Below are 23,714 nucleotides of genomic sequence, written 5' to 3' on the forward strand. Positions count from 1 at the left end.
AACAAACTGCTTCAGCTCTCTGTAGAAAACACTATGTAGTTTTGAAACTGGGATAATGATACGGTCCTGAAGGATCCAAAGCTTTGTTCAACAATTCTTTGTTTATGGTCTGATGATAAAGGTCAGGCTGAAGAGCACTTGTGAATTTTTTTTGCTGTTTTCTGTTATAGAAAGGCTGTTTATTTTCATCGGTATAAAGTGATACCATGATTTTCTTGGGTTTTCATTTCTTTGTGGATTATTAAATGCTGTTATACTGCTGCTTACATTTTTCTCATCCGCTGCAGGCCTGATTTGTATGTATATGCTTCTCAAAATTCTATAGATTGTTATTAAGTAGGTAGGGGAGTACTGTCTTTCCAGCCACTGAAATGCAAAGCATTGCTTGCATAGCCATGGGAAGAAGAAAACAGAAAAAGGTAACTGTAGGGGCTGTGCATCAAGTTTCTCACCTAAATGCCTTGGGTTTTTCTTTGTTCCTCTGTCTTGTGTTTCTTTTTGACACGGGACAAAGTTTAAACTTTGCAAACTCCCTCTTGTTGCTGTTTTGCAGTGTTTACATAACACTAAATGCTTTTAACAACTGTGCAGCCTTTCACAAGCTGGCTCTTTCAGTCTTTTCACTTCTTTAACATCTTGTTCTCTCATCCGTGTCTTTTAGTTCTTACTTGGCTGCTGTCCTGCACCTTTCTTTAAGAGTCCCAGCTGCCTGTCTAGTAGATGTACTTCTTGGGTCCTTTTTGTGGTTTCTTTACCTGCATACTTACTATTAGTTGCTTTCACAAAAGTAACCTTTGTCAGATGTTAGACAGTAAAATATAAGTACCCGAATGGGATCCAGTGGGCTTGAACTGGTCGAGGAGTCAAAAGAGCACCCTGCATCATGCCATGTTTGAGTTTCGTTTCTTGCTTTGCCATAGGTCTCCTGTGTGGCCTCAACAAACTCTTTAGTTTGCATCTCCTTTGGGGGTTTTTGCTGACCCAGCTGCATCAGTCTCCAAGTAAATACACACATCTGCAGGTAGAGCTGTGTTTTTCTCTTGCTGGTCTTGAACCATGAACTGGCTTCAACACCTGCACAACATAGAAGATTTTATGCTGAATCTTCACCAGATGTACTTCCCTCAGTCACTTTTCTACACTAGAAAAGTGTGTTGATTATAGACATGGTGGCAATGTTTATGCCTGTCATCTTGCCTTCAAAGAAATGTAATAGCATATCACTCCAGACAGCTGGGGACTAATACTTTCATGGAAGGCACTGTGCAGTGGTAACAGGCAAACACATAAAATCCCAGATCTTGATGTAAAAATGACTGTTTTCATGTTTCTTTAGTTGTCTTTCCATGTGTGTCTAGCTTGACAGCTGCTGGAAACCATATATCTGGTGATGCACTGGAGTTTGGGAGTGGGTGAACAAAAGATGCAGGTTCCCTGATGGGTAGGTTTGGTTCAGTTTTAGTAGTAGCCTCATCAAAGTCACTGTCAGATAGATCACTTCGTAGAGACTACAGCTCTGTTTTCTATGGATTTGGATAATAATTACTGCCATGGAAGGGTGTAGGCTTTGGGTAAAGGCTCACTGTAACTGTGACTTAAGATGAGTAGGGCTATTGCATGATGAAAGTGTGAAGACTACCTGAAGGACCCATTATTGGTTATTTTACTATAACATTTTTGTGCCTTGCCAAGGGCACGTATCTTCTGCTACTATTCTGCTCAAGTGGGTTGCTTGGAGGACTGTTAGGTTATGCCAGGCCAGAATCCTTTAAATTGGTAAATCTGAAATACCATATTCTGATTTTTTTGAAAGGGTGTCTTAAATTGTATTACCATACTGCATCTGTAGGAGACATAATAGAGCAAAGCAAACTGCAATAACATGTAGCAAGGCAGTATGAAGTGCAAGTCTAAACTAGGGTCTTGGAGTCTGGGATCACGATGTTTTTCTAAAGCAAACATAGTGTGTTTTGGGGAGTAACTTGTTTTGCAACATTTTCACACCAGCAAATACTGTACTGTTTAAAAATGCTTTTACTGCTATGTCTACTTCTGTTTATCAAATCAGTGTCTACACAGACTGGCAAAATACTAAGTTTAGATAAATTCACATGCCAAATTCTGCTTCCCTCCTTTTCAGATAAAAGCATTATTTGATTTGTAGGGCTGGAGGGAGACCCTTTGTGTTTACATGTGGGACTTGCTATGGAGCTCGTGTCTGCACTACCTAAAATTTCATTAGTGGTTTGAGTCTGTCATCTGTCTGAAATTATGCTTTCCAGGGGCCACTGAGCCACCACTGCCAGACTAACACAGGAAAGACTTGTGTTTCTGCCACTGTGGTCTCTGCTGCCCATTGGAGAGAGGGCTGTTAAAGCAGGTCTAGACTCTGCAGCTGGGTGATGCACATCAATCTGAGTTGTGTTAACTTAGTGTCACAGAGTTTGCAGGGTATTCAGGAGAGGACCGCTCTGTTCCATCCTCTTTCCCCTTTTCATCCAAGTGAAAAATGAATTCCTTCTGGAAAAAAGAGATACTTCAGGCTACACCTTCCCCAGATACTCCTCTGAGACATTTGAATGCTTAGTATTTCCACCTCATTTGCTCAGGTAACCTGTTGGGTACTGTTCTTTCTGCTGAGAAGAATTAGGTGAGGTTTCTTAGAGAGAAACACTCACTGTGGCTGTTCAGCCTCCACAAGGGTGGCGAACACCCTTCCTGGTACTGCTTTCTCTCCTGCCTCTTCATCATTTGTCCCCAGCCTCTGGCAGCTTGGAGCCAGGCCAAGAGCAGGGGGATGAGGCATCCCTGTGACCACCAGCCTGGGCTTTGTTAGCATTGGCCCCTCGGTCAGCATGTTACCTCGCAGAGCAGTCCTCGAGTTTGTGGTTGATACCCAGTGCTAAATCTTAATGTTTCTGCAAACAGAGAAGACGGCAAAACAAAGCCTGATTGCAAAGGTTTGGGGGGCTGTCATGAAACGCAGGCACATGTGCTGCTGTTACCTTGTTGGGGTGTTGCTGGAGGGTCTCTATTCCCCCCGCACCCCCCCAATGTAGAAGTGCTGAGTAAACAGGACTTGGCTGCTGCTGGGTGCCCAGCAGCCTGCAATGGCCTTGGGGCCCTGCCGAGGCTCCAGAGCAGGTTTCCTGAGCAGCACCTTGCCTTGTGGACTCTAATCAGCGATTAACCCACATAAGGGATGTCTGGAATAGAACAGATTAAAACAACAAATAGTATCTGTGCTGCCATCTTGTGAACCAGAATTTTATAACATCTTTAGGGTTATTTTGTAAATATGTCAGTGTTGCCATGGCAGCAGAAATCTGGTGTGGAAAAATGTTGTTGAAATGATTTATTGCTGGTTTAGTGCGCTGTACAGGGCGGGCAAGTCATCACTGCTTCTCCCTTCTCATCTAAATCAAATATGAAGTGCATCAGAAGGGCTTTGATCAGGGAAGTGAATGTTGCAACAAACTTTACGCAGGTGTGCTCCACTCGACAAAATGCAGTAATACGCAGCGAGATCCATATTATTTTAATACTTATGCTCAGTGAAACATTCATGTATGGGTTCTTGGTTTTCAGTGTAGCTTTTGCTGAAAGTCAGTATCTTCCCTGGTGAAATCATAATCATAAGTTGAGATGCTGCTAAATCTGATGCCAGCTGGAGACCCAGAGATATGCAACTTCAAGTCAGAACTGACTTATGGAAGGGTAAAAAATGAGAGTGCTACAAGTTAATGCAAAATCTCTTGCTAAAGGATTTTATGTTCATTTTACATGCTGAAGTTCTGAGATCTTGTGAAGCCAGTGATTCATGGTGTCCTCCACGGTGCTATCTTCATGTTACTTCTTGTAAGCAACATAAGAGAAGTGGTGACTGAGATGACCTGCATCACGCCTTCCTTCCCCACACAGCTCTGGTGACCCATGATCACAAAGTATTGACTTTTCAGACAAAGTATGTTTTAGGATAGATAAAACTTGAGATTCAGTAAAGAGTGCCACTAGAGTATGAATGTAGAGCCTCAAATTTAGGAGGCAATGTTTCCAAGGCTTCTGGCTCCAGGAGTAAGTTGACAGCAGAGGTCTGTAGCTCTAATTGGAGCCAAGGCTCCCAACTGTAAGGAAGATTTGGGGCTGAAGGTACCAGAACACAAGAAAAAAAGGTATGAAGAAAGTAGTTTTCTCAGCTGCCTGCTCTGTCACTGCTCTTCACGGCCTCTAAGTGGAGCCTCCAAACTTGTGCAGGTTTTTTTATACAACTCATACTTTTTGCAGTGATGGTATTCCACTTGTCTGTTTCTGTTTTCATGGAATGGCTGGAAGCTTTGCATGCATTTGTGCTGGAAACAGCCTGTGGCTCTTTGTGAAACAACCTTTTCCTAAGCTTTATGGTTTAGGAGATGTACTACGCTAAAGCTTGCAGTCTAATGAGAACAAATTCCAAAGTTAACACACAGTCTTTCCTTATAAACAAATCAATGTTGCCACCACCACTCCACCTCAGCCAAGCAACACACCTGGCTTGCTTCTGCTGCTCTCACCCTCCTTTTTAAAGCAATATTTATGGGACTGTTGGTGGGAGAAAAAATCTTCTTTTTTTTTTTTTGCATTAGAAAACAAAGCAAATGAAGAGTTAAGAGCTGAGATTTCTCAACAAATCTTTAGATTCAGAAACTAGAGACATAGTAATGTGGAACTCTAAATGGTGAGTTCTCATGCTTCAGACTATTGTATATTTCTAAGTATCTTCAAATAAAAGTTTTGGCTTAAAAACAAAATCACACAACTTCACAGGCATTTCAAATTAGAATGTAACATTTTGCTTTGGGACTGATTGTTGTTACTCATGTTATCTAGCAACAAGATTTTTTTCACCCTTTGTTTGGAATGAGATGGCTATATTGTAATCTCTAGGTCAACAGTCTGTTTCACTTCCCCACAGTATGCATGTGCTTAACCAGACTGAAACACTTTGGTTGCGAGCCAGGGAGGTAGTAAATGGGTGGAAACTTATCTTTACCTTGTCTTCGCTATACCCTTCTCGTAGTGGCATTCAGTGTCCTGAGCTTTGGCTCTGGAGTCCTGTCTTTGCTTCACCAAAGGTCTGCTTTCACCAGGAGGTGAAAACCTGGTGCCCTTGGATCCACAATTTGCAGGATAAATCCGAAAGGGCAGGGCAGTGCAAGTATAAATTTTGCTGCAATATCCAGTGTGTGCCAAATGTGATGGGCTTTGGGTGGGTTATACAATGTATTGTCTCTTCTCTGCTGAACACTGGCTCCAGCATTTCCAGTCCCTTAGCCAGCTGTGTGTGCTTTGCTGACCACACAGACTGTCAATGACAACTCCATAACTGGTTAAGTTCATAGTGCAGCGCTGGCGCTTCCAGTTCCCTTGACCTTTGCCTTGAATGAGAGTCAGGGTTTTTTTGCTTTTCAAGTGCAAGCCCAAGCTCATTATACTGCTGCTGGTTTGTGTGGTCAAATGTGGAAACTGGAATCTGTTGGTGAGCAGTGTGCTGTTTACTGCTTGTGGGTCTGGCACAGAAGTCATCATTGTTATCTTGCCAGAAATTCACTGCCGAACTGCTCTGGCTTGGACTGCCAAGAGTCAAGACAGAACTGAGCAAAGCAAAGGGAAATTGTACCTCAATACTTGCTCGTGGCAGGCTTTCCAGTGCTATGCATTGGAATTAAAGTATTGGGGATATATTTCCATTGATCAGGTCTGAGTTTGGATTTTTGTCTAAGGCAAATTCTTTGTTTCTGTGTTGGCAAGTACTGCAGTATTACGAAAATAAAAGCAGGCTGTATTTATGCATACTGGTGTATGACCCCAAGTATCTCTCTTCAGGAAAACATCTGTTTATGCATGTTTGAACCCAAATGATAAGGCTAAAACTGGCATGGGTAGCTCTGCAGTGCTGTTTTAATGATAGCTAATTTTTGATGGTGGCAGCCAGGACTTCAGGGATATTGCATACTTTAGTCCACGTCCTGAGATTACATTTTGTCCCTCCCCCATGGCGTGGGGTTTTGGTTTAGCTGTAACTAGTGATCAAGTCAACAATCACGTTCACACTGTGACAGTTTTTCATAGCATACATCTCTCAGTAAGTTAAGGTTGTTAAAAAAACAGCATAAATTATAGGATTGCATTGTAGAAAAGAAATGGCAGAAATGCATGCATTTGATAGCTATAACAGTCCTATTCCACAAGCTTCACACTGAAGAAAAACATACCGTCTAACATTGAGTTATAGGTTCTTCCTCTTGTATAGTCACAGTATTAACTAGTTTTTGTGGGTAACAGTTCCTGCAACAGGCTTAAATCTGGTGCTGATCTTGCAGTACTGTGTGCTCAAGAAAACAGTGAGTGAGCCAAAGGCAATGCTGCTTTTCTAGCCCAGAAGAAAAATAAATTGCTCCAAAGGTATCTATAAATCTTTACTGTCAGGTGGATATTCTCGGTTTCAGTTAAAGAAACAGAAGTAGAAGGATTTCTGGTTTTCAGTCCAGTCTACTCCTGCTGTCAGCACCATGACATATAGTAACTTTCATAAACTCACCAAACTGTGTCTTAAAAAGCAGGACCTCACAGCCTTAAAGTAATGCTTCTTTCTGTTTAAAACCACAACTACATTTTAACTGAATCAGTGTAATTGCAAGTATTGGGGAGAAAAGTGCTACAGATGTCTCAAATACTCTCTCCTAGTAAGAGTTGGGCAGCTGTTTGCATAACTAAAACTTACTAGGTTGTTTGTATATTTGTAGGATTTCATGCAAATACTGAGGCTTTTCCTTCCTCTGACAAAACACATGCAAAATGGAGTAAATCCTTTCACAGCAGATCTTGTTGTAGCTAAGTTCTGCAACTTCCAGACATTAGTAAAACCTGTCTTCTGTGTAACACAGCTGTAGCTGTGTTCTCAGTCTTGGAAACTGATTCGCCAAAGCTATAAGTTACAGTTGCCCTATCACAGACCTGTTAGTTTTTCTAGAATGGATATCACTTATAGATTTTTAGCTATAAATGGAAAGAAACTCTTTGCATGTTTCAGGTTTGTTCCATTTACTTCTCTCTACTTTTTTTCCTTTTTTTTTTTTTTTTTTTTTCACTGAGTTAATAACATTCTCCTTCTAAAAAGAGATGTGTTTGTTTATCTGGGCTTGTTGGATTGGCAACTGTATTCTTCATGACACCCCCCCCACCCCCCCCTTTTTTTTTTTCTGGTTTCTTTGCTTCCTCATAGTTTCCTGTTTGTTCCTCAGTGTATTGCATTTACCCATTAGACAGGGTAGCCTCCCTGTCCGGAATAGCATGGTTCCAGGTTAATCTTAAAGGCTCATCACCACACTGGAAACAGATCCAAACCAGTTTTGCTGTTGTTGAATAAGAGGAGGTTTGAAAAGCTGAGGAGTAGCTTTCAACTTGGATCTCATTTAGAGCTTGGGGAATGACTCAATTTTATACAGACCCTTTTACAGGCCAAATCCACCCAAATGCATCCTTTTTCTGTCTCCCAAAACCAGCAGGAGGTTGTGAATAGCAAGCTCTTTGCGTCACAGGAACAGGAATTTGGAGGGTTATAATTTACAACCTAGACCTGCTCTGAAGGTGGGTGTTCTTTCATAGCGTCATGCCCAGGTTGCTATTAGCCCTTCCCTCTTAGCACTAAGTGATGCCTTGCTAATGGACATTCAACTATAAAGCTGTTAAATTTGATCTCTGGGGCAGTGCTGACACACGGAGCTCTTTCTGCTGGTGAGCCTCAGTTGTATGGTGAAGGAAAGCCTGAGGAAGAGCTGCTTGCCATGGAAGAGCAAATAGCAGTGCTTAGCTGGCTTTATGGGGGAGCTCCTGCAATAGCTGATTTTGGGCCAGGGGAAAGTTGCCTCTAAGGAGCAAATTTTTGTACCAGAAGGGAGAAAAGCAACTTTGGGGGCACATGTATGTATCTTCAAAAACAGTTGCAATGAAATCTTTTTTTGGTGCTCTTGACTGAAGATGTCAGAAAAATGTTTTCATAAGAAAACTGAGAATCAGAAGTGTAAAGGATCCAGTACAAGCTACCAAACACTACTCTGGGGGCATACAGTTCATATCACTGGAGATGGTCCATTGGACAACAGGGACAGCTTTGGCTCATGGTAAATACCTCCTGTGGCTCAGCAAGCTCCTCCTGCTATCCGTACAGCTCTTTTCCTAAAATACATCTTCTAGAAAATAAACCCTGTAGAAAGAGCTAACTGGCTCCGGTAAAACCCACATTTCCTGGGAGTACATGTTCTTTGTTTATTCTTCTTTGTCATCTCTTTTAGAGAAGAAAAATGCAACATTTTGCTTTAGTATGTATATCTATTTAGTCTATAAAATGTCATTAATAAGGATGACTTTTGGGACCCTTGGCACAGACCCATAACACATGAACATGCAACAGAAGATGGAGCAGGAAACTTGTCAGGGATACGGTTCTCCTCACCAAAGCAGCTTTTATACTGCAAAGTACAGTTTTCCTAATGACACTCGCTCCCTGCAGTTTTGTGTGATATTGTCCCAGATTTATGGCTGGTGGTTTCCTGAAGAGCTATTTGGGTAGTCTGTGCTTCATGAAACAACTTTCATATGTCCTGTAACAAATCCAGAAGTGTAATGGAGTAGGTCATTTGTCTTGAGTTTTAAGGTGAAAGAAAATGAAGTAGTGAGGTTTTCTCCTGTGTGGTGGGGGAAAAACTGGCTCATTTTCAACTTGGATCCCAGTTTTCTTGTTTCTGAAGTCACCCCTCTGGAGGTGATGTTAGATTTGTAATGCTGTCTTATGCAGAATACAGCAACGCTGCCTTAGTGACAGTAAGTAAGGTGAACTGATGTCTTCAGCTTTGTTCTTGTCCATTTGTAATGGTATTAATGCCCTTCTAACAACAGCAGAGATTGCCTAAGCAAAAAAAAAAAAAAAGATATTGGGAAAGAACTAACCAGATTTATAGCTCTTGTAAAGTGATTTAGCTGCTAGAAATAAGCATAATATCATGGGACCGAAACACTTAGACCACCAATATAAGGAACTTCTGGCCCAGTGGTTAGGATGCTAACCTTCAGGAGTGCTTTGGTAGCAGTTTCTTTTGGTGACTCAATACAAACATACTGGATAATCCACTTTTATGTCTGTTACTGGCCTTCTGAACTGGTTATATGTTTAATAATTACTGTTTTCTATCTAGTACTCCATCTATCACATCTAAGCCTCAAAAACGTAACTAGTTTACCACCTTGAAGGATTTAGTCACTATTTGATGAGAAGCCATCCCACCTGATGGGCTATGGGAATGTTTCAGCCAACTCACTGCCAGGCAGACCTCAAATACATAAAGTACCTTGGCCTGTTTCAACAAAAACCCTCACTCCTTCCTCCAGCACTGGCACCATGTGCTTTACGGGTAAACATGGCAAGCTGCCGCGTGTTGCGTGAGGAGGATGAGCTGCAGAAGTGCTCTATACTGAGGTGAGCATTGCTGCAAGCTTGGGTTACAGAGCACATCGGCTGCAGGAGCCAGCCTCGCCCAGCACGTTGCTGGCTTTAATGCTTTTGAGGTTTAGCCCTGGCATAGCTATCACAGAGTTTTTAAATGCAAACATCAATAATACACAGTACTTCATGTTTTCTTCTGGTTTCAGCTTAAATTACTGTCTATTTAAAAGCCCAGTGCTGTTCAAAAGATCCGAGTCGGACTCCTCAGGGGATGTATGCTTCAAATCATGTTGTTTGGTTAATGATGGGTCAGGACCATGAATACAGATATGATTCTGTAGTCATTTTGATCTGCCATGTGAATGAACATGAGAATTTTCTCCTTAGCCTGCACCTTTTTCTCTTACAATTTTGTTGTGGTAATGACATTAAAAGTACAATGGTTGTGGGTGAAAGGTGTCACTTTTGTTAAAATCACAAATAACAATGTTTCTCAAATGATGTCTCTGTAGGTGGATGGAGGTCTGCTTGGAAGAAGAGCTCCCCCCAACTACGGAGCTGGAGGAAGGCTTAAGAAATGGTGTTTACCTTGCCAAGCTTGCAAAATTCTTTGCCCCTAACGTGGTGTCAGACAAAAAGATCTATGATGTGGAGCAGGCTCGTTATAAGGTAATAACTTTTTCAGTTCTCTCACCAACAAGACAAAAAAATGTAATATCTGTATTCCAGCTCTTAAAGATACCCAAGCATGGTTGGTTAACTTTCTGCATCTCTTTTGTAAGACTGTCAGAACTAAATGGAAGACAAACAGCACTAACAAGCCACCATGATAAGTCAGGAATGTTTTACCCTTAAAAAAACTATGTTAATGTCAATGTTTTTAAAGCTGAACAAATTACACTTCTGGTACCAGGGAGAACATGAGTTTTACCATTTATACAATTATTTCTCATTAGGAATGGGAGCTAAAAGCAATTCAGTAACGAAACTTGGTAACTATTCCAAATTTTCCTCATTTTGTATAGAAGGACATTCACTTCATTAGACCTGTGTGTTTATTTTACCAAATTTAACAGAGAGGCAAAAAACAAGCTCCAGCAATTAGCTTGCTACCTAGGTGAGCTGTTTGTCTCCAAATGCTCAATAATATAGAAATATATACAGGCATATGGAGTAGTCCAGCTATGGAATGCATTATCCTAACATGTAGAGGTGGCAGAAAAAAATAAAATGGACATTTTTAAGGTGTAATCACTGGCTGTTGTTTGAGAGTTGAGAAATTAAGCTGTTCTAGCTCCCATATGGTTAATAGAACCATGGCTAAGAATCCTGGTTACATTTAAATGCTTCTCTTGAAAATCTCCAAAACTTGAGTTCAGGCTTCTTTTCCCCCTTTACCCTGACTCTTTAAAAATTAATTAAAAAACAAACAAACAAATAAAAACTAACAAACAAACAAACAAACAAAACCAAAACTTTCCCACTTTGCTCTTTTAACTGCTGCTTGCGTAGGCTGTGGGAAGGGTCAGGTATTCAAGTAGATCTGAAGAATGACCAACCGCTTCTTATCTGTTCTCCTCCACAGTAGTGCTAAGCAGTGTTACCACTTCTGTATTTTGGAGGTAGTGGTTCATGGTATTAGACAGCCAGCCTTTACTCTCAAAGACTACTGAAGGGCTGTACAAATGACCACCTCAGTCACAGTCCAGTCACATGGGTACAAATCTGGCTTATGTTACATAAAATAATGAGCTGGACGGTGTGGGGCTGTTGATGTGTTAGGATGTTTCATTAGCAGCATTGCGGCTGTGATGCTTTGGTCTCCAGGTTCAAACAAGGGAAAATTCCCTGAACTTGACTTCAGGATATAAAATTGGGAAGCAACAGAAGGATCAGTAATTAGAGAATTTACTTTATGTGGTTTTTATCATGTTTTCCTTCAATGTTTCCAACAGAGATCTGGCCTTCATTTTCGGCACACTGACAACACTGTGCAGTGGCTAAGAGCAATGGAGTCCATTGGTCTACCTAAGGTAAGCCTTTAAATTTTAGCAAAGAAACTGGCTCAAGGCACTGACTCACTGAGATCCTCTTTCATCTGCTTGAGCATAAAAGGTTGCTTGCAGTAAGTCTACGGGGAAGGGGTAATTCAGGAAACAGATCTGAAGAGGAGGTAATGCTGAAAGCAGTGGGAATGTCAGTTATGTGCTACTGCTGCTGGTGTGCGTGGGCTGAGGCTGCTGTGGACGAGTGCTGTGGGTGGAAATGCTTACTGTGCTTCTCCCGTCAAAAGACAAATGGAGATGCAAGCGGTGTTTTAGCTATATCTTATTGCTAGTACAGTCTCTGTGGGGGCCTGAAAGGAATATGATTTAAACTAGAAAACTTAAATATTTGCTTCCTTTAGGTTACTGCCTCTCATGGTGTCTCTTGCTGCCTCTTCCTCTTAATGTACGTCCCAGTTTCTCTGCCTCTACCCTGTTTCCAGACTGTCTTTGCACACTCCAGTGCATCTACGTGGCTATGCTGCTGCTCCTCTTCCACCAGCTGCTTTCTTGGGTCACCTCTCATATTTATCTTCCTCCTTGTGGGTCTTCGCTTGTCATCTCCCCCCTCTGCTGCTGTTTCTGGGCACCAGTGAGTCTTTTTTGGATGAAAATCCTTTCAGAAAGGACTGTGCGGAAGCACCTACTCTGCTTATTTGGACAGTTCAGCACCCACACACAGCCTGGGGCAAGTCCTCCCTTGCCCAGGCTGCCCAGCAGCTGCCCCTGGGTGCCTCGGTGGAGGCAGCCCCGGTGCTGCCCAATGCACTGTGGTGGGGCACAGCAGGGATGATCAGATGGCTGCCTGAAGGGCTGCAGGGACTAGTGGCCAGTCGCTGCAGGCAAACTTGCTGCAGGTGCCCACAAGCAGAAAAGGGCACACATAGCTGCCATCAGAAATGCCACAGAGATGGGGAAGGTCCTGCCTTTCCCAGGTCAGGGGTTTTTGGGGTTTCTTTGTCTAACTTGAGCCCTCCATTCAGCTGGCTGATTTCCACCCTGCCATCCCTCCTCTGAAACATTTCGCTTCTGTTGCGGAGGATGGTCATGGCCAAAAGCTTTCCCGAGTCTCCCTCCCAAAGCGGTTGTGAGAAAATGATGAAGAGGGCACTTTGTTCCTGACTTACTCAGTCTTGTCTTATTAACCATGGGAAGGCGCATCCCCAAGTGCCCAGCCTGGGCTGGAAGCACACTGCCAACTCTCACGGTTAGCTAAGCCTTTTATTTTTGTGGAGAAACAGTGTTTAGCGACTGGGACCAAGGCCAGGAACAAATTAGTGGTAGAACCAAATTGGAATTTATGATGTGACTTTTTGGCTAAATTGCTTGATATTTCTCTCTGAATATCTTTCTCTGTAAATGATGTATTCACAAAGTTAGGGGTGCCGGCAATTAGAATTTTGCATTTTTAAACCATACTTGATAAGTTTGGTTCACAATGAGACTTTGCAAATTGTGACTGCATCCCAGGTTTTGAGTGTCTGTAGGAGGACAAGCCCTACTGGCTGAGCTTGTGCCAAAGGACCTTTTCTAAAAATATTGCTGAAATGCTGTCTGCTTATCTTCCTCTATTCCCCTCTTATAAAGTAGCTTTTATGCTTTATTAAATTCTTCCTTACGAAAACTACTGACAAAGCTAAAATAACATCAGAAGAGACTTGATTCATAACTGTATAGAAGTAACAGCTGAAATTCTGTAAGTTTAAGGTATGGTTCTGAAGAGACCTCATTTTAGCTACTTTTCTGTTCAGCTTCTTCTCCTTTAACTGTGTGATCTTTGTTTTTTAGATCTTTTATCCAGAGACCACAGATGTCTACGACAGGAAAAACATTCCTAGGATGATATATTGCATTCACGCTCTAAGGTAGCTGGTGATGGGAGTAAAAGTTAAAGTAAATGCTAAAACTAGGAGTGTAAGCCTTTAAATGGCTTTACAGTAACCAGTATCTCAAAATCTGTCAGAATTTACAAGTTCATTAATTTAATGAACTTTGCCCAACTTTGTCAGGATTATTGGCCAAATTATTTTCAAAATAGAAATGAAGGACTACTGAATTTAGCACAAACACCCCTCCTTCAATGAGTACACCCCCTTACAAAGTGGAGATACCATTTCAAAACACATACTGCAACAGAAACCAAATAAATGAACAAAAACTTAGCAAAATATTAGTATAACCATGGGGCAGATGTGCTGAAAAGAGTGAAAATGATGATGAACTGACATCTTTCTGTCCCAAAAAAGGAGCAAATAATTGATATGTTCTGAGGCCATTCATGTAAAAGTCAATATTTTCCAAGATTTTAAAGTTCTGAGCAACTTGATTTTTGAATGTAAAGTCAGGAAGGCTTTGACAACACCGTTGAAGGAGGAGCTTAACATTTATGTCCTGCCTTAAGGATTTTCTTGATGTTCGTTACTTTTAGCGCTAAACATCTGCCTTGTGCCGTCCCTGGTGTGAGGGGCAGTGGTGTTGGCAGACAGCTCCTGCCTCTTGTGGCTCTCTTAGCTCATTTCCTGCACATGGAGACCTCTTCCTTTCATTACTTTCTTGCAGCTAGGCTTGCAGACAACATAATTAACTTATGCCCCAAACTCTCTTCCACATTCCTAATGGTGTTCCAAGGCACTTCAAATACTCCAGGGCTACAGGTCAGAAACTATTCAATACATGCTGTAACTGAAATTTTTTAAGGTCTAATCCTTGAAATGATGTGCCCACTCTTGCACTCCATGTGCACTCACTGCCAATAAATAGGGCATACTGTGAAAGTTCATCATATTTCTTTCAAATGCTAGGTTTTCAGAGTTGACAGCCCTGGGGGAGGGTTTGTCACCTTTGACAAGTGTTTCCACTTGAAATTATTATGCCTGGTGTAATATTAACTGAACAGTATCATCAGGACTGTTTGAGGGTAGCCCTCACCTAAAACTTGGTAGCATGGTCTGTTCTGTCAGTGTAAGCTTGTGAGTGATTTCCTGAAGTGGATGCATGGGGCTCAGATGTTAACCAGCTCAGGCTCACACAGTGGGCTGCCTGCCCCTTCAGCCACATTATGGGCTGGCTCAGATGTTTTACAGGAGGTGGAAGAGCACAGTGAGGTTTTCTGATACTTGCTTCCTCGTGTATGGAGGAGGACTTCATCAGCTGTGGATTTGAATGCTACGTGAAAAATAAGCCCATCACTTCAATACCTTCTCAAGATCTGCCTTATGACAATGGCAATAACTCTTTTAATCTTGAACAGAATTTTGCAATGGGTTGACTTTTGCTAGAAGTTTTCCTTTCTCCATCTTGATGTGCCCCAGGATTTATGCCAGTATTAGAATTAGTCTGTATTGTCTCAGCTTTCACTTCCAATTTTTTCCTGTTTAAATTACTTTTCCTTGCTGCTTATCAACACAAAGCTATAACTCTGTACTTACAAGTCATTATTTTATAAGTGGACTTTGTATCAAGTGTGTCATGCCACACTGAAGGGCAATAGGCCTGCAATGCTTTTGCTTATGATGCTTTCCCATGAAAGTGTAAGGCCCTATGCCTGCATCACATGCAGGATGTAAGAATCAAAGAAACAATTGTTCAACTACTTCTATTTCCATGCCTTTTCCTAAAATGCATGTCATAAGTCCTTCACTGGAGTCTTTCAAACCAAACTCCAGTGTCAGTATTGAATGGCACACAGCCTACCTTGAAAGCAGTCTGGGAAACAACAGAATTAAGGACAAGGTACTTGCCTGGCCAGCAGTGTTCCCAGTTGGACTGGCATCAGAGGATCGCTGAGCTGCAGTAGCCCAGTTCTGTTCCCCTTCTGCTGTTATTGTAACTACTGACCTGCTGGTGTCTGTCCCCCTGGCTCCACACTGTGTACCCCACCCACTCTACTCTCTGGGTTTGTCAGATCATCCTCTCCAGGGGATCAGTACAGGGTTCACAGACCCTGGAAAAGTCCATGTCCCTGTTGTTCTCAGAGTCCAGCACATCTAGAAAGAGCAATGGTAAGCAGGCTTTTCACCTTTGCAGCTGTAGCATATGCACATGACCACTGAATGAAGAATCACCATTGGGTTTAAATGCTAAATTCTAATGCATCTTGGAGCACATGCTCAAATTTCAAAGGCTTATAACTTGGGAAAATTGAGCACTTCCTCACAGAGGTGAGGAGCTGACCTACTTCCCATTCTTTCTTAGCTGTTACCAAGTCACTACTCCGAAGCAACATGATTCTTGAGCTTTCCAACAAAACTGTGTAAATTTAACACAGGATATTTTCTTATTCTTAGAAATAATGAAGCCATATTTAATTGAGATCTTTCCTACACAACTTCATTTATACACAGTCAGTGTGCATAATTTAAGTGCTTAAAATTGATAAGATTATTTTTAATTGCCCCTTTAAGCAGCGTGAAATAGCCTTAACTGTAGGTAATGGGAGCAAAAAGCTCCATCTATCCAGAGGGTCTATTTGACATCTGAAATGTTAACATCTCGCAGGGAAAGTCTTTGGTTACTTAGGGTCTTGCTGACCTTTGAGCTGCTAGAGGGCCTGAAGATAGACAATGACTCTAAGCAAGATGGTTTAAATATATTTTTAGGCTATGTCCCGGTTCAAGTCTGAAATGAAGACCATTGTACTTACAGTATTTGGAACAACTTGCACTGTCAAATACAGCACTGCTCTGGCCAGGAAGGAGTGACTTAGCAAACAATTTCTAGACTCCTGTTGAATATAATTACACTCTTGCTTTTCTCCTGTTTGAAACATCAATACTTAAGGCCCGACTTGAAAACTAGAAAGGCATAGGCCTCATTTCTTGCACTATTTTTCCTGTGAAAGCCAGTTTGGATTTGTTCCTGGACTAAATGAGGTTAAGAACCAGTTCATTGAAATTAAGATGCTAAGAGTGATTCTTGTTCATAAATAGCAGGGCCGATGAGGTTTTGGGTGGTTTTTTCCCTGCAAAATTTAGTTTTCAAATTATCTTTGCAAGCAGATCACTGCTACATCCTTGACAAACTATCCTTCTGAAGCTACACAGCTTCAAAACATTGTTTTCCTAGGAAGCAATAGAATAACATGAATGTCTTTTAAAAAGTGTGCTATTTTTTCAGATCTGTCTTTTTTCAGTATGTTATACATGAGCTAAGCATAAAACAAGACCCAGGAACCTCTGCCTGGAATGAACTTCAGTTCTGTGTGGGTGATGCAAGGGGAACTTCACCCAGGAACTACCCTTTCCCCTTTGTTTCTCCCCTGCTCCTGATGCCTCATATCCAGCTTTCTTAACCCCAAGACCCCCTGCTTTTGATTTTATGTGGGTTGTCTGAGGTTCAAGTTACACTATAAAAGCATTAAGCAAGCTGTTTGAAGTGAAATTATACCTTAATACAGAGTAGAAGTGTCTCTGTGTTCCCTGCAAGACTCGAAGCACATTTTCAGCACCACCTGGTGGTTAGTAAGTTTCGCCAAAAAAAAGCTTAGGAAGTAACGCACATGGCTCAGTATCATCCTGGAAGTGCTGAACAGCAAAAATATGGGTGTCTAATGTTCATACTGCTTTTTCTTCCTCTGTCTTTTTATTGTGGTGACCTCCAAAGAAGCCAGCATAGTCCCATGATGCTGATGATCACTCTATGACACTCAGCCCTTCAGCCAGGACTGTGTCCCTGACTCAGAGTAAAATTTCTTTAAAAGCCCACAAGGGAAGACTGGCAGGCAGATCAGGATAACAGAGGAACCTGGTTTATTACTATAGTCACATGGTTCTTTTCCTGCTTTATCTACCTTGCATTTAAGACTGCCGCTGCCATTCTCACCTTTCAAAGCAATGATTTTGAGGGGCTGCAGCAGTTGAAAGAGTGTCGACGTACATAAGATGTGCTGCTGTATCCTTCCAGGTTGTGACAGGGCACAGGAGTAGCTGTGGTATCATGGAAGATGAAATGCTGATTCTGTGTGCTCTGAAATAATTGTGACAGCTACAAATACTTGCTTTGAAATCTCATCCTGTAATTTGCTAATAGCGAAAAAAACCCACAACAACAAAACACAAAAGGGAAATGTGCCCCTCTAGAAACAAAAACGTCAAGCCATAATGCACATTCGCAATGTACGAGGTTGGGGTGAAGTCATTTAAATAAGGGGTGCAAAATAATCCTGTTTGAGGAATGTGTTATTTAAGTCTTGTTTTTAAAATCTACATTTTAATCCCTGCTTGCAAAACCTACTTGTTTAACACTTGTTTATTTAATTTCACTGATAAATTATAGAAACACCAGTCCTTTGTAGGTAAATACATGCCTTTTCTTTGAAAGATATTGAGAAAATGTGGATATATACAGCTGTTTTTTCAGATGGCACCCCAGAGCTCTAGGAGTAACGAGTATAGATATTTTTCATGCTATATTGAAACAAAAATATTAGTTCCCGGAGACCACTTCAGATTTAACTTTCTTCATTTTCCAAAAGCTAAATAGCTAATGACATGCATATGAGATGGGCTTGGATGGACTTACAGGTCCTTGTTCCTCTACACTTAGTAAGAAGGGTGTCAGTGATTTGTGTGTCTTCAGCTATTAATTACAGGGATGTAATAACACAAGTCAAACCAGTACATAGATCCAAAGCTATAAGCTGTACTAAAGTGCATTCACATCTTGATTTTTTTTTCCCCCAATACTAGCTTTTGAATTTCTTTAATTGTTTTCCACTAAGGTTTTCTACTTGTTTACACATCCCCTCTGATCTGAGACACACTGACAGTGCCTCTCCCTTAGAGGTGCTTCTTTGAAACATCAAGTCAGAAAAGACTTCTCTTTCTATAAGACTTAAAAACATAACATAAAGAAAACTGTAAGGTTAATTTATTCCATATCAGCACATGAAAGTCAAGGGCTAATGAACAAGCTTCATAAAAGTGGTTTTTTTCTTGTACAGAAAGCAAACACCTCAACCACCTGTAAGACTTTAAATTCTAATTTTCTTCTTTGCAGTTTATATCTGTTCAAACTAGGATTAGCACCACAGATCCAGGACCTACTGGGAAAAGTGGACTTCACAGGTAATAAACTGCTTATCTAATCATATGTTAGATGGTTTCTTCATCCAGTAAATCTGCTAACATTGTACATATTTTCTATTATGGTGTCTCCTCCCACAAGGTTGTTCTGAACACAACCTAATTAAATAGGTGGGTGGCTGCTATTTTTAATGAATGTCAGTCTCTGAAGAACAGAAGGGAGTGAATTTGCATGGAATACTTGTCGTATCTTGGATTCCTTCAAAATGGGGAGGAAAAACTGCTAGGAGGCTGTGGCCACAAGTGCTTTCAAAAATACTGCACCTGTATTTGTAGGTATGGTGATTCATAATGAAATTCTTATGCTTTTGTTCTGATAATACTTTTTTTTTTTATTTGAACAGAGGAAGAAATCAGCAACATGCGAAAGGAGCTAGAGAAGTACGGTATACAGATGCCATCTTTTAGTAAAATTGGTGGGATTCTGGCCAGTGAATTATCAGTGGATGAAGCTGCATGTAAGTGTGGCTCTTGTTCTGTTTTCTACTGGGTAATTTGATACAACACTAACAAAATATTTTCTGTGTTTTAATTCACCTAGCTTGCCACCTCTTAACAAGAAAAACAAGCAAGTTTTCACTGACTATCACACTGCATCATTTTTGCAAGACCTTTTGCAATTTTTCAGTCTGTATTTTTGAGCATCTCTATTGAACCATAGGAAGTGATACCAGAGACGAAGATTTCTTACAATCTTTTGCATGGGTTTAATGCTTTGGTAGCTAGTGCTCCTCTAGAATGACGAACTGAGCTCTGTGTGTGCCTCTGCACCGTAGGCAGTACAGTGGAGACAGCTGTGGGAACAAGGTATCTTCTCTGTGCCTCCTTTCTGTGTTGGCAGTTTTCCTCAAACACCCCATCAGGCTGCTGTGAGGAAAAGTCACTGTTCCAGATAGACAACTCTCTTGCATATGTTGGTGCATATGTGGAGGAACCATTTGTCTCCATGGGCAGCTTTCAATCTATCTGACCACTGGCATGAGACCCACAGCATGGTAGAACATTGCTGGAGGCCACATCCTGCCCGTGCATCTGAAATAAGCTTTTCCGTTTTAGAGGGATTGATGCACAGTTATGGTCCTTTTGAGTCTGCCTTGAATAGCTTCCACTCGAAAACAAAATTAAAAGCTTTTTTGCTGCCTGAGCCTATGCAGCTGAAAATGTGTTTTTTCTTTATTTCAGTTTTTTGTGGAATGAAGCGATACATTTAAAACAACAACAACAAAATGCTCGACCTTAAATGACATGAAATGAAGTGTGTTCACTTAAATCCACACTTGACATCTAGTTATTTTGTTCAAAATCCTAGCCTTTTTCAGAGGAGCAAATTGAAGAACAGAAGGGCTGGCACAGTGGGTACTGATACAAGCCAGTAACAGTGCCCTAGAGTGTACATGGGGAGGTGGAGGGAATAAAAGCTGCGTTATAATTAAGTTCCATTGCAACTTTATTAAACCTTGCAAAGTAGCATAATTGAAACAAGCTGATCTATGATGTTACTTAGTGTGTTGAAATTTCCAGACCTTAAACACACTTCCTGATGTTGATTCGCATTCTGTGTTGTATATTCTAGAGCCTGCTATAGCTTAGTATGTGCATGCTTCTGCAAAGCTAGCTCTTAAAATACTGCCTTTGGAAGTGGGGGTAGTTTGTCTCCTTTTTTTAGCAAATTTTGGAGATTTAATGACTACCAAGCACTTTTCCAGGGAGCTTCCTTCCTGCCCTGAAGATGAAAGGGCTGCAACTTCCTTCTCTGAAAGCTTATTATAGTGTGTGTAGGGTTTCCTTTAACTTCTGAAGATTTTTCAGTCTTCCATAGAAAAGCAGTGTTTCCTGATGCTGGTCCTGTCCCTTTGGGCAAGGAGTGTGCTGTAGATAACACACCCTGCCCCAGAACAGGAAACATCTGCTATGGGAACCCTCGTGCACTAGTGAGGTTGGACATGGAGATCCTGCAAAAGGAAAGGGTCTACTATCCTGCTTCCGAAATGGAGTAAGCAAAAGGAGATATGAAGTGAAACAGCTGCTGGTGACTCCCCCTGTGCTGTCAGCAATAGTAGAAATCAGCATGCAAAGAGTAAGCTTAAGTGCTTTCAAAGGGAGCTTATTCTGCAGGTAACCCTCTCTGTTATTCTGTGCTTCCAGACTGCTCTTTCAAGTCCAATTAGGCTTCTTACTGTTTCTCTTGGTAGATGGGTTCACAACATCCACCAATACCTGTTCACTTCTCTCTTAACCTTGAACCTGTCTTTTGACCACTTTTTATTAGCTCTGCTTATGTCAGTGAGACTTCTTACACAACTGTGGAAGAGATTACATCTTTCCTATGTGTTTTGTTATATGAGCATTTGGGGGTGATATGTGTGTCTAAGAACAGCGTTCTTCTCTTAGCCCCTTGAAGTTGATCTGGGTGTTCATACAGTCATAGTTAGAAGGGACCCAACAAGGATCATCAAGTCCAACTCCCTGCTCCTTGCAGGATGACCTAAAACTAAACCATATGACTAAGAGCATGGTCCAGACACTCCTTTAACTCTGACAGGCTTGGTGCCGTGACCGCTTCCCTGGGGAGCCTGTCCCAGTGAAGAACCATTTCCTAATGTCCACAATGAACTTGCCCTGTTTCTAAAGTTCAATGTCAAAGGAACCAGTCTGTCTCTCTGCTTCTCCTCCACTATGTCAGCTGATTCCATTTCCCATCTGATGCTGTGCTGAACTGAGCTAGGGCAAAATAATTTTAGAACAACTTTCTAGCATGAATTTAGTGCTAAGCAATGTGTTATCCACCAACAGCTAGTCAAGTCGCTCCAGTAACTGCCCCATCTGAGAGCGTGTTACTTCACTTCATGCTTCATTTGCCCATGTTGAGTTTCCAGTGGTCTGCCTTTCTGTTCTACTTCCCTAAATTTGCACACTCTTTTGTTTTTCTAAAAACTCAAATTTCCTAATCATTGACAAGCATCTTTCATTTCTTTTATTTACTGAAAGAAACTGAAGGCTCTAAACTGAGATATATAGGCCCTTAGTTGAACTTAATGCAGAAGAGTGCTTTTTACTGAATGCTTTTCTCCAGTTTAGCAAAACCATGCAAGGCTACATAGCAATTAAATACTGATCAAATAAGGAAAGATAGCATTTGTGCTTTCCCTCACACATCTCATTGGTGGCATGAAAGTAAATCCTAGACAAGCTGCTTGGTGATAAATGGGGAGTTGCTGCATTCCTCCTTTAGGGTAAGATCTAGATAAACATTTATCAGGAATTACATTTTAAGTAGAAATGTCTGTAAAATCTTTGAGATGAATGTGCCACCAGACAGTTGTTGGGGTCTCTTTGTGGCATGAAGGTCCAGACAAACTGTAGCTCTAGTGAAGTCCTTAGTCTAGACTGATCTTAGGGCCAAAAATGTGCAGGGAATACCTCAGAAGGGTGTGTTAGCCATCACTCTACACCTAATGCAGCTGCCAGTGGTTTTAATTGTGTCCATTTATGTAAATTTGCTGTGTGGAAAAACAAGAGCATTTCTGACTCCTAAAATCTTGGAGTCGAGCATCTATTCAGTATTTGAAGTTTTCTAGTTTTCTCAAAGGAAAGGTTTAACACTTAAGCTGGTCAATAGCTGTAGTGAGTCCTATGACACTTACTCCCTTTTTCCTGTGCAGTAATGTTTTGGGAACCCTGCAAAGCTCTTTGGGTATTCTCTCTCCCTGTTTGCAGTTTGCTGTCCTGTGGTTTTGCAGGTGATAGAAGTAACAGCCATTACATCACTGTCTCTCTGGTTCCCAGCTGCTCATGGAGATCCTCAGACAAGGAGCCAGTTCATCCCAGGAAGGCTTAGATGTGGAGTACAGGGCTGCACCCTGCCTAGGGAATCTTAACTATGTATTCTGGAGGACAAGTTTCATGGAGTTTGGATTTCCTTATTCTTGTGCACTATCCTTCAGACATAGTTAGTTTAGACAATACTTTCATGTGTCTTATATCTTCATGGACATGAAAGTAGCTTTAAGAGGAAAACTACCAAAAATTTTTTCAATTCCTACATATAATTGCCATCTAAATGACATAAGACTTGGACAATAAAATGTACCTCATGTTTTATTTTCTGTCCGTAGAATAGTAACCCCTAGTTGGGAGAAGGGTGAACATGGAACAGACAGCAGTGTGCCACATTTGAGCAAACATGGAGTGCTTTTGTTGCTGCAGTCTAGGGGAAACTTTAGGAGTGGGATGTTTGAAGGGGAATATGTAAATTGTTGAATATATATTAAACATTCATTTAAAATAAATCAGAAGAAACAGTGACAGTTTGGAATATGTTTTGCTTCCTGAAGTTTAGGATTGTGCTTTTAATTTTAGTGCATGCAGCAGTAATAGCAATTAACGAAGCTATTGAGAGGAGAAGAGCTGAGCAAACCATTGCAACTCTGAGGAACCCAAATGCCATGTTGCTAAATGTGGATGAGGAACTTGCACAGGACTATCAGAATGAACTCTTTGAAGCTAAAAGGAGAAAAGAATCAAATGCAAGACTTAAGGTAGTGGTATTTTATTAGGGCTCTTTTATACATGTTCCTTCATGTTGTTTCTCATGCTGTAGTATTACTGTTTTAAAAATTAAATTAATTTTTAAAATTAGTATAATTAGGAAAAACCCCACTTCTAAGCTAAATGAGATAAATAATGGCAATGCAACAAGCTGACAGCCAGTTTTATAATATGATTACTATGAGTATGATGTAGCTTGACTTTGACTAAAGGATAAAATACCAGAAGACTAAAAACAAATAAAGATTGGTTTTCCTCTATCAACTGCTTTAGAAAAAAACCCCAAATTTTCTGTTTAAAAAGTTGCAAAAAGAATAATACCTTTTTTGAGGATAAAGTATTACTTCTGCCACAGATCCTTAATGTGAAATTATTTGCTTTGTTTTTTTACACAAGAGCTACTGCTTTCTGTAGTTGAACAATGCTACATTATATTTACAAGGCTATTTTACAGGAAGCAGAAAATGCTTTAAATATTGCTCAGCCAGATACCATGAAGTGCTGATTTTTTTAGTTCATGTTGTCAACAAATTCCTTTACCAATACATCCAGCAAATATTT

At 40.9% G+C, this 23,714-nt stretch overlaps 1 protein-coding gene across 6 annotated transcripts in view; it reads left to right on the plus strand.

Annotated features, from left to right (window-relative positions):
• Window positions 1-23,714, plus strand: part of IQGAP2 (IQ motif containing GTPase activating protein 2) — a 131,370-nt gene that overhangs the window by 58,642 nt on the left and 49,014 nt on the right. For all 6 annotated transcript variants that reach the window (XM_049794660.1, XM_049794664.1, XM_049794663.1 and 3 more), the window contains 6 exons: window positions 9,991-10,147; window positions 11,434-11,511; window positions 13,312-13,388; window positions 18,520-18,587; window positions 18,950-19,063; window positions 22,965-23,143. In XM_049794660.1, coding sequence (XP_049650617.1) covers window positions 9,991-10,147; window positions 11,434-11,511; window positions 13,312-13,388; window positions 18,520-18,587; window positions 18,950-19,063; window positions 22,965-23,143 — 673 coding nt within the window. The remainder of the gene's footprint in view (window positions 1-9,990; window positions 10,148-11,433; window positions 11,512-13,311; window positions 13,389-18,519; window positions 18,588-18,949; window positions 19,064-22,964; window positions 23,144-23,714) is intronic.

The sequence above is a fragment of the Accipiter gentilis genome, chromosome Z, assembly GCF_929443795.1.
Source record: "Accipiter gentilis chromosome Z, bAccGen1.1, whole genome shotgun sequence".
Lineage (NCBI taxonomy): Eukaryota > Metazoa > Chordata > Aves > Accipitriformes > Accipitridae > Astur > Astur gentilis.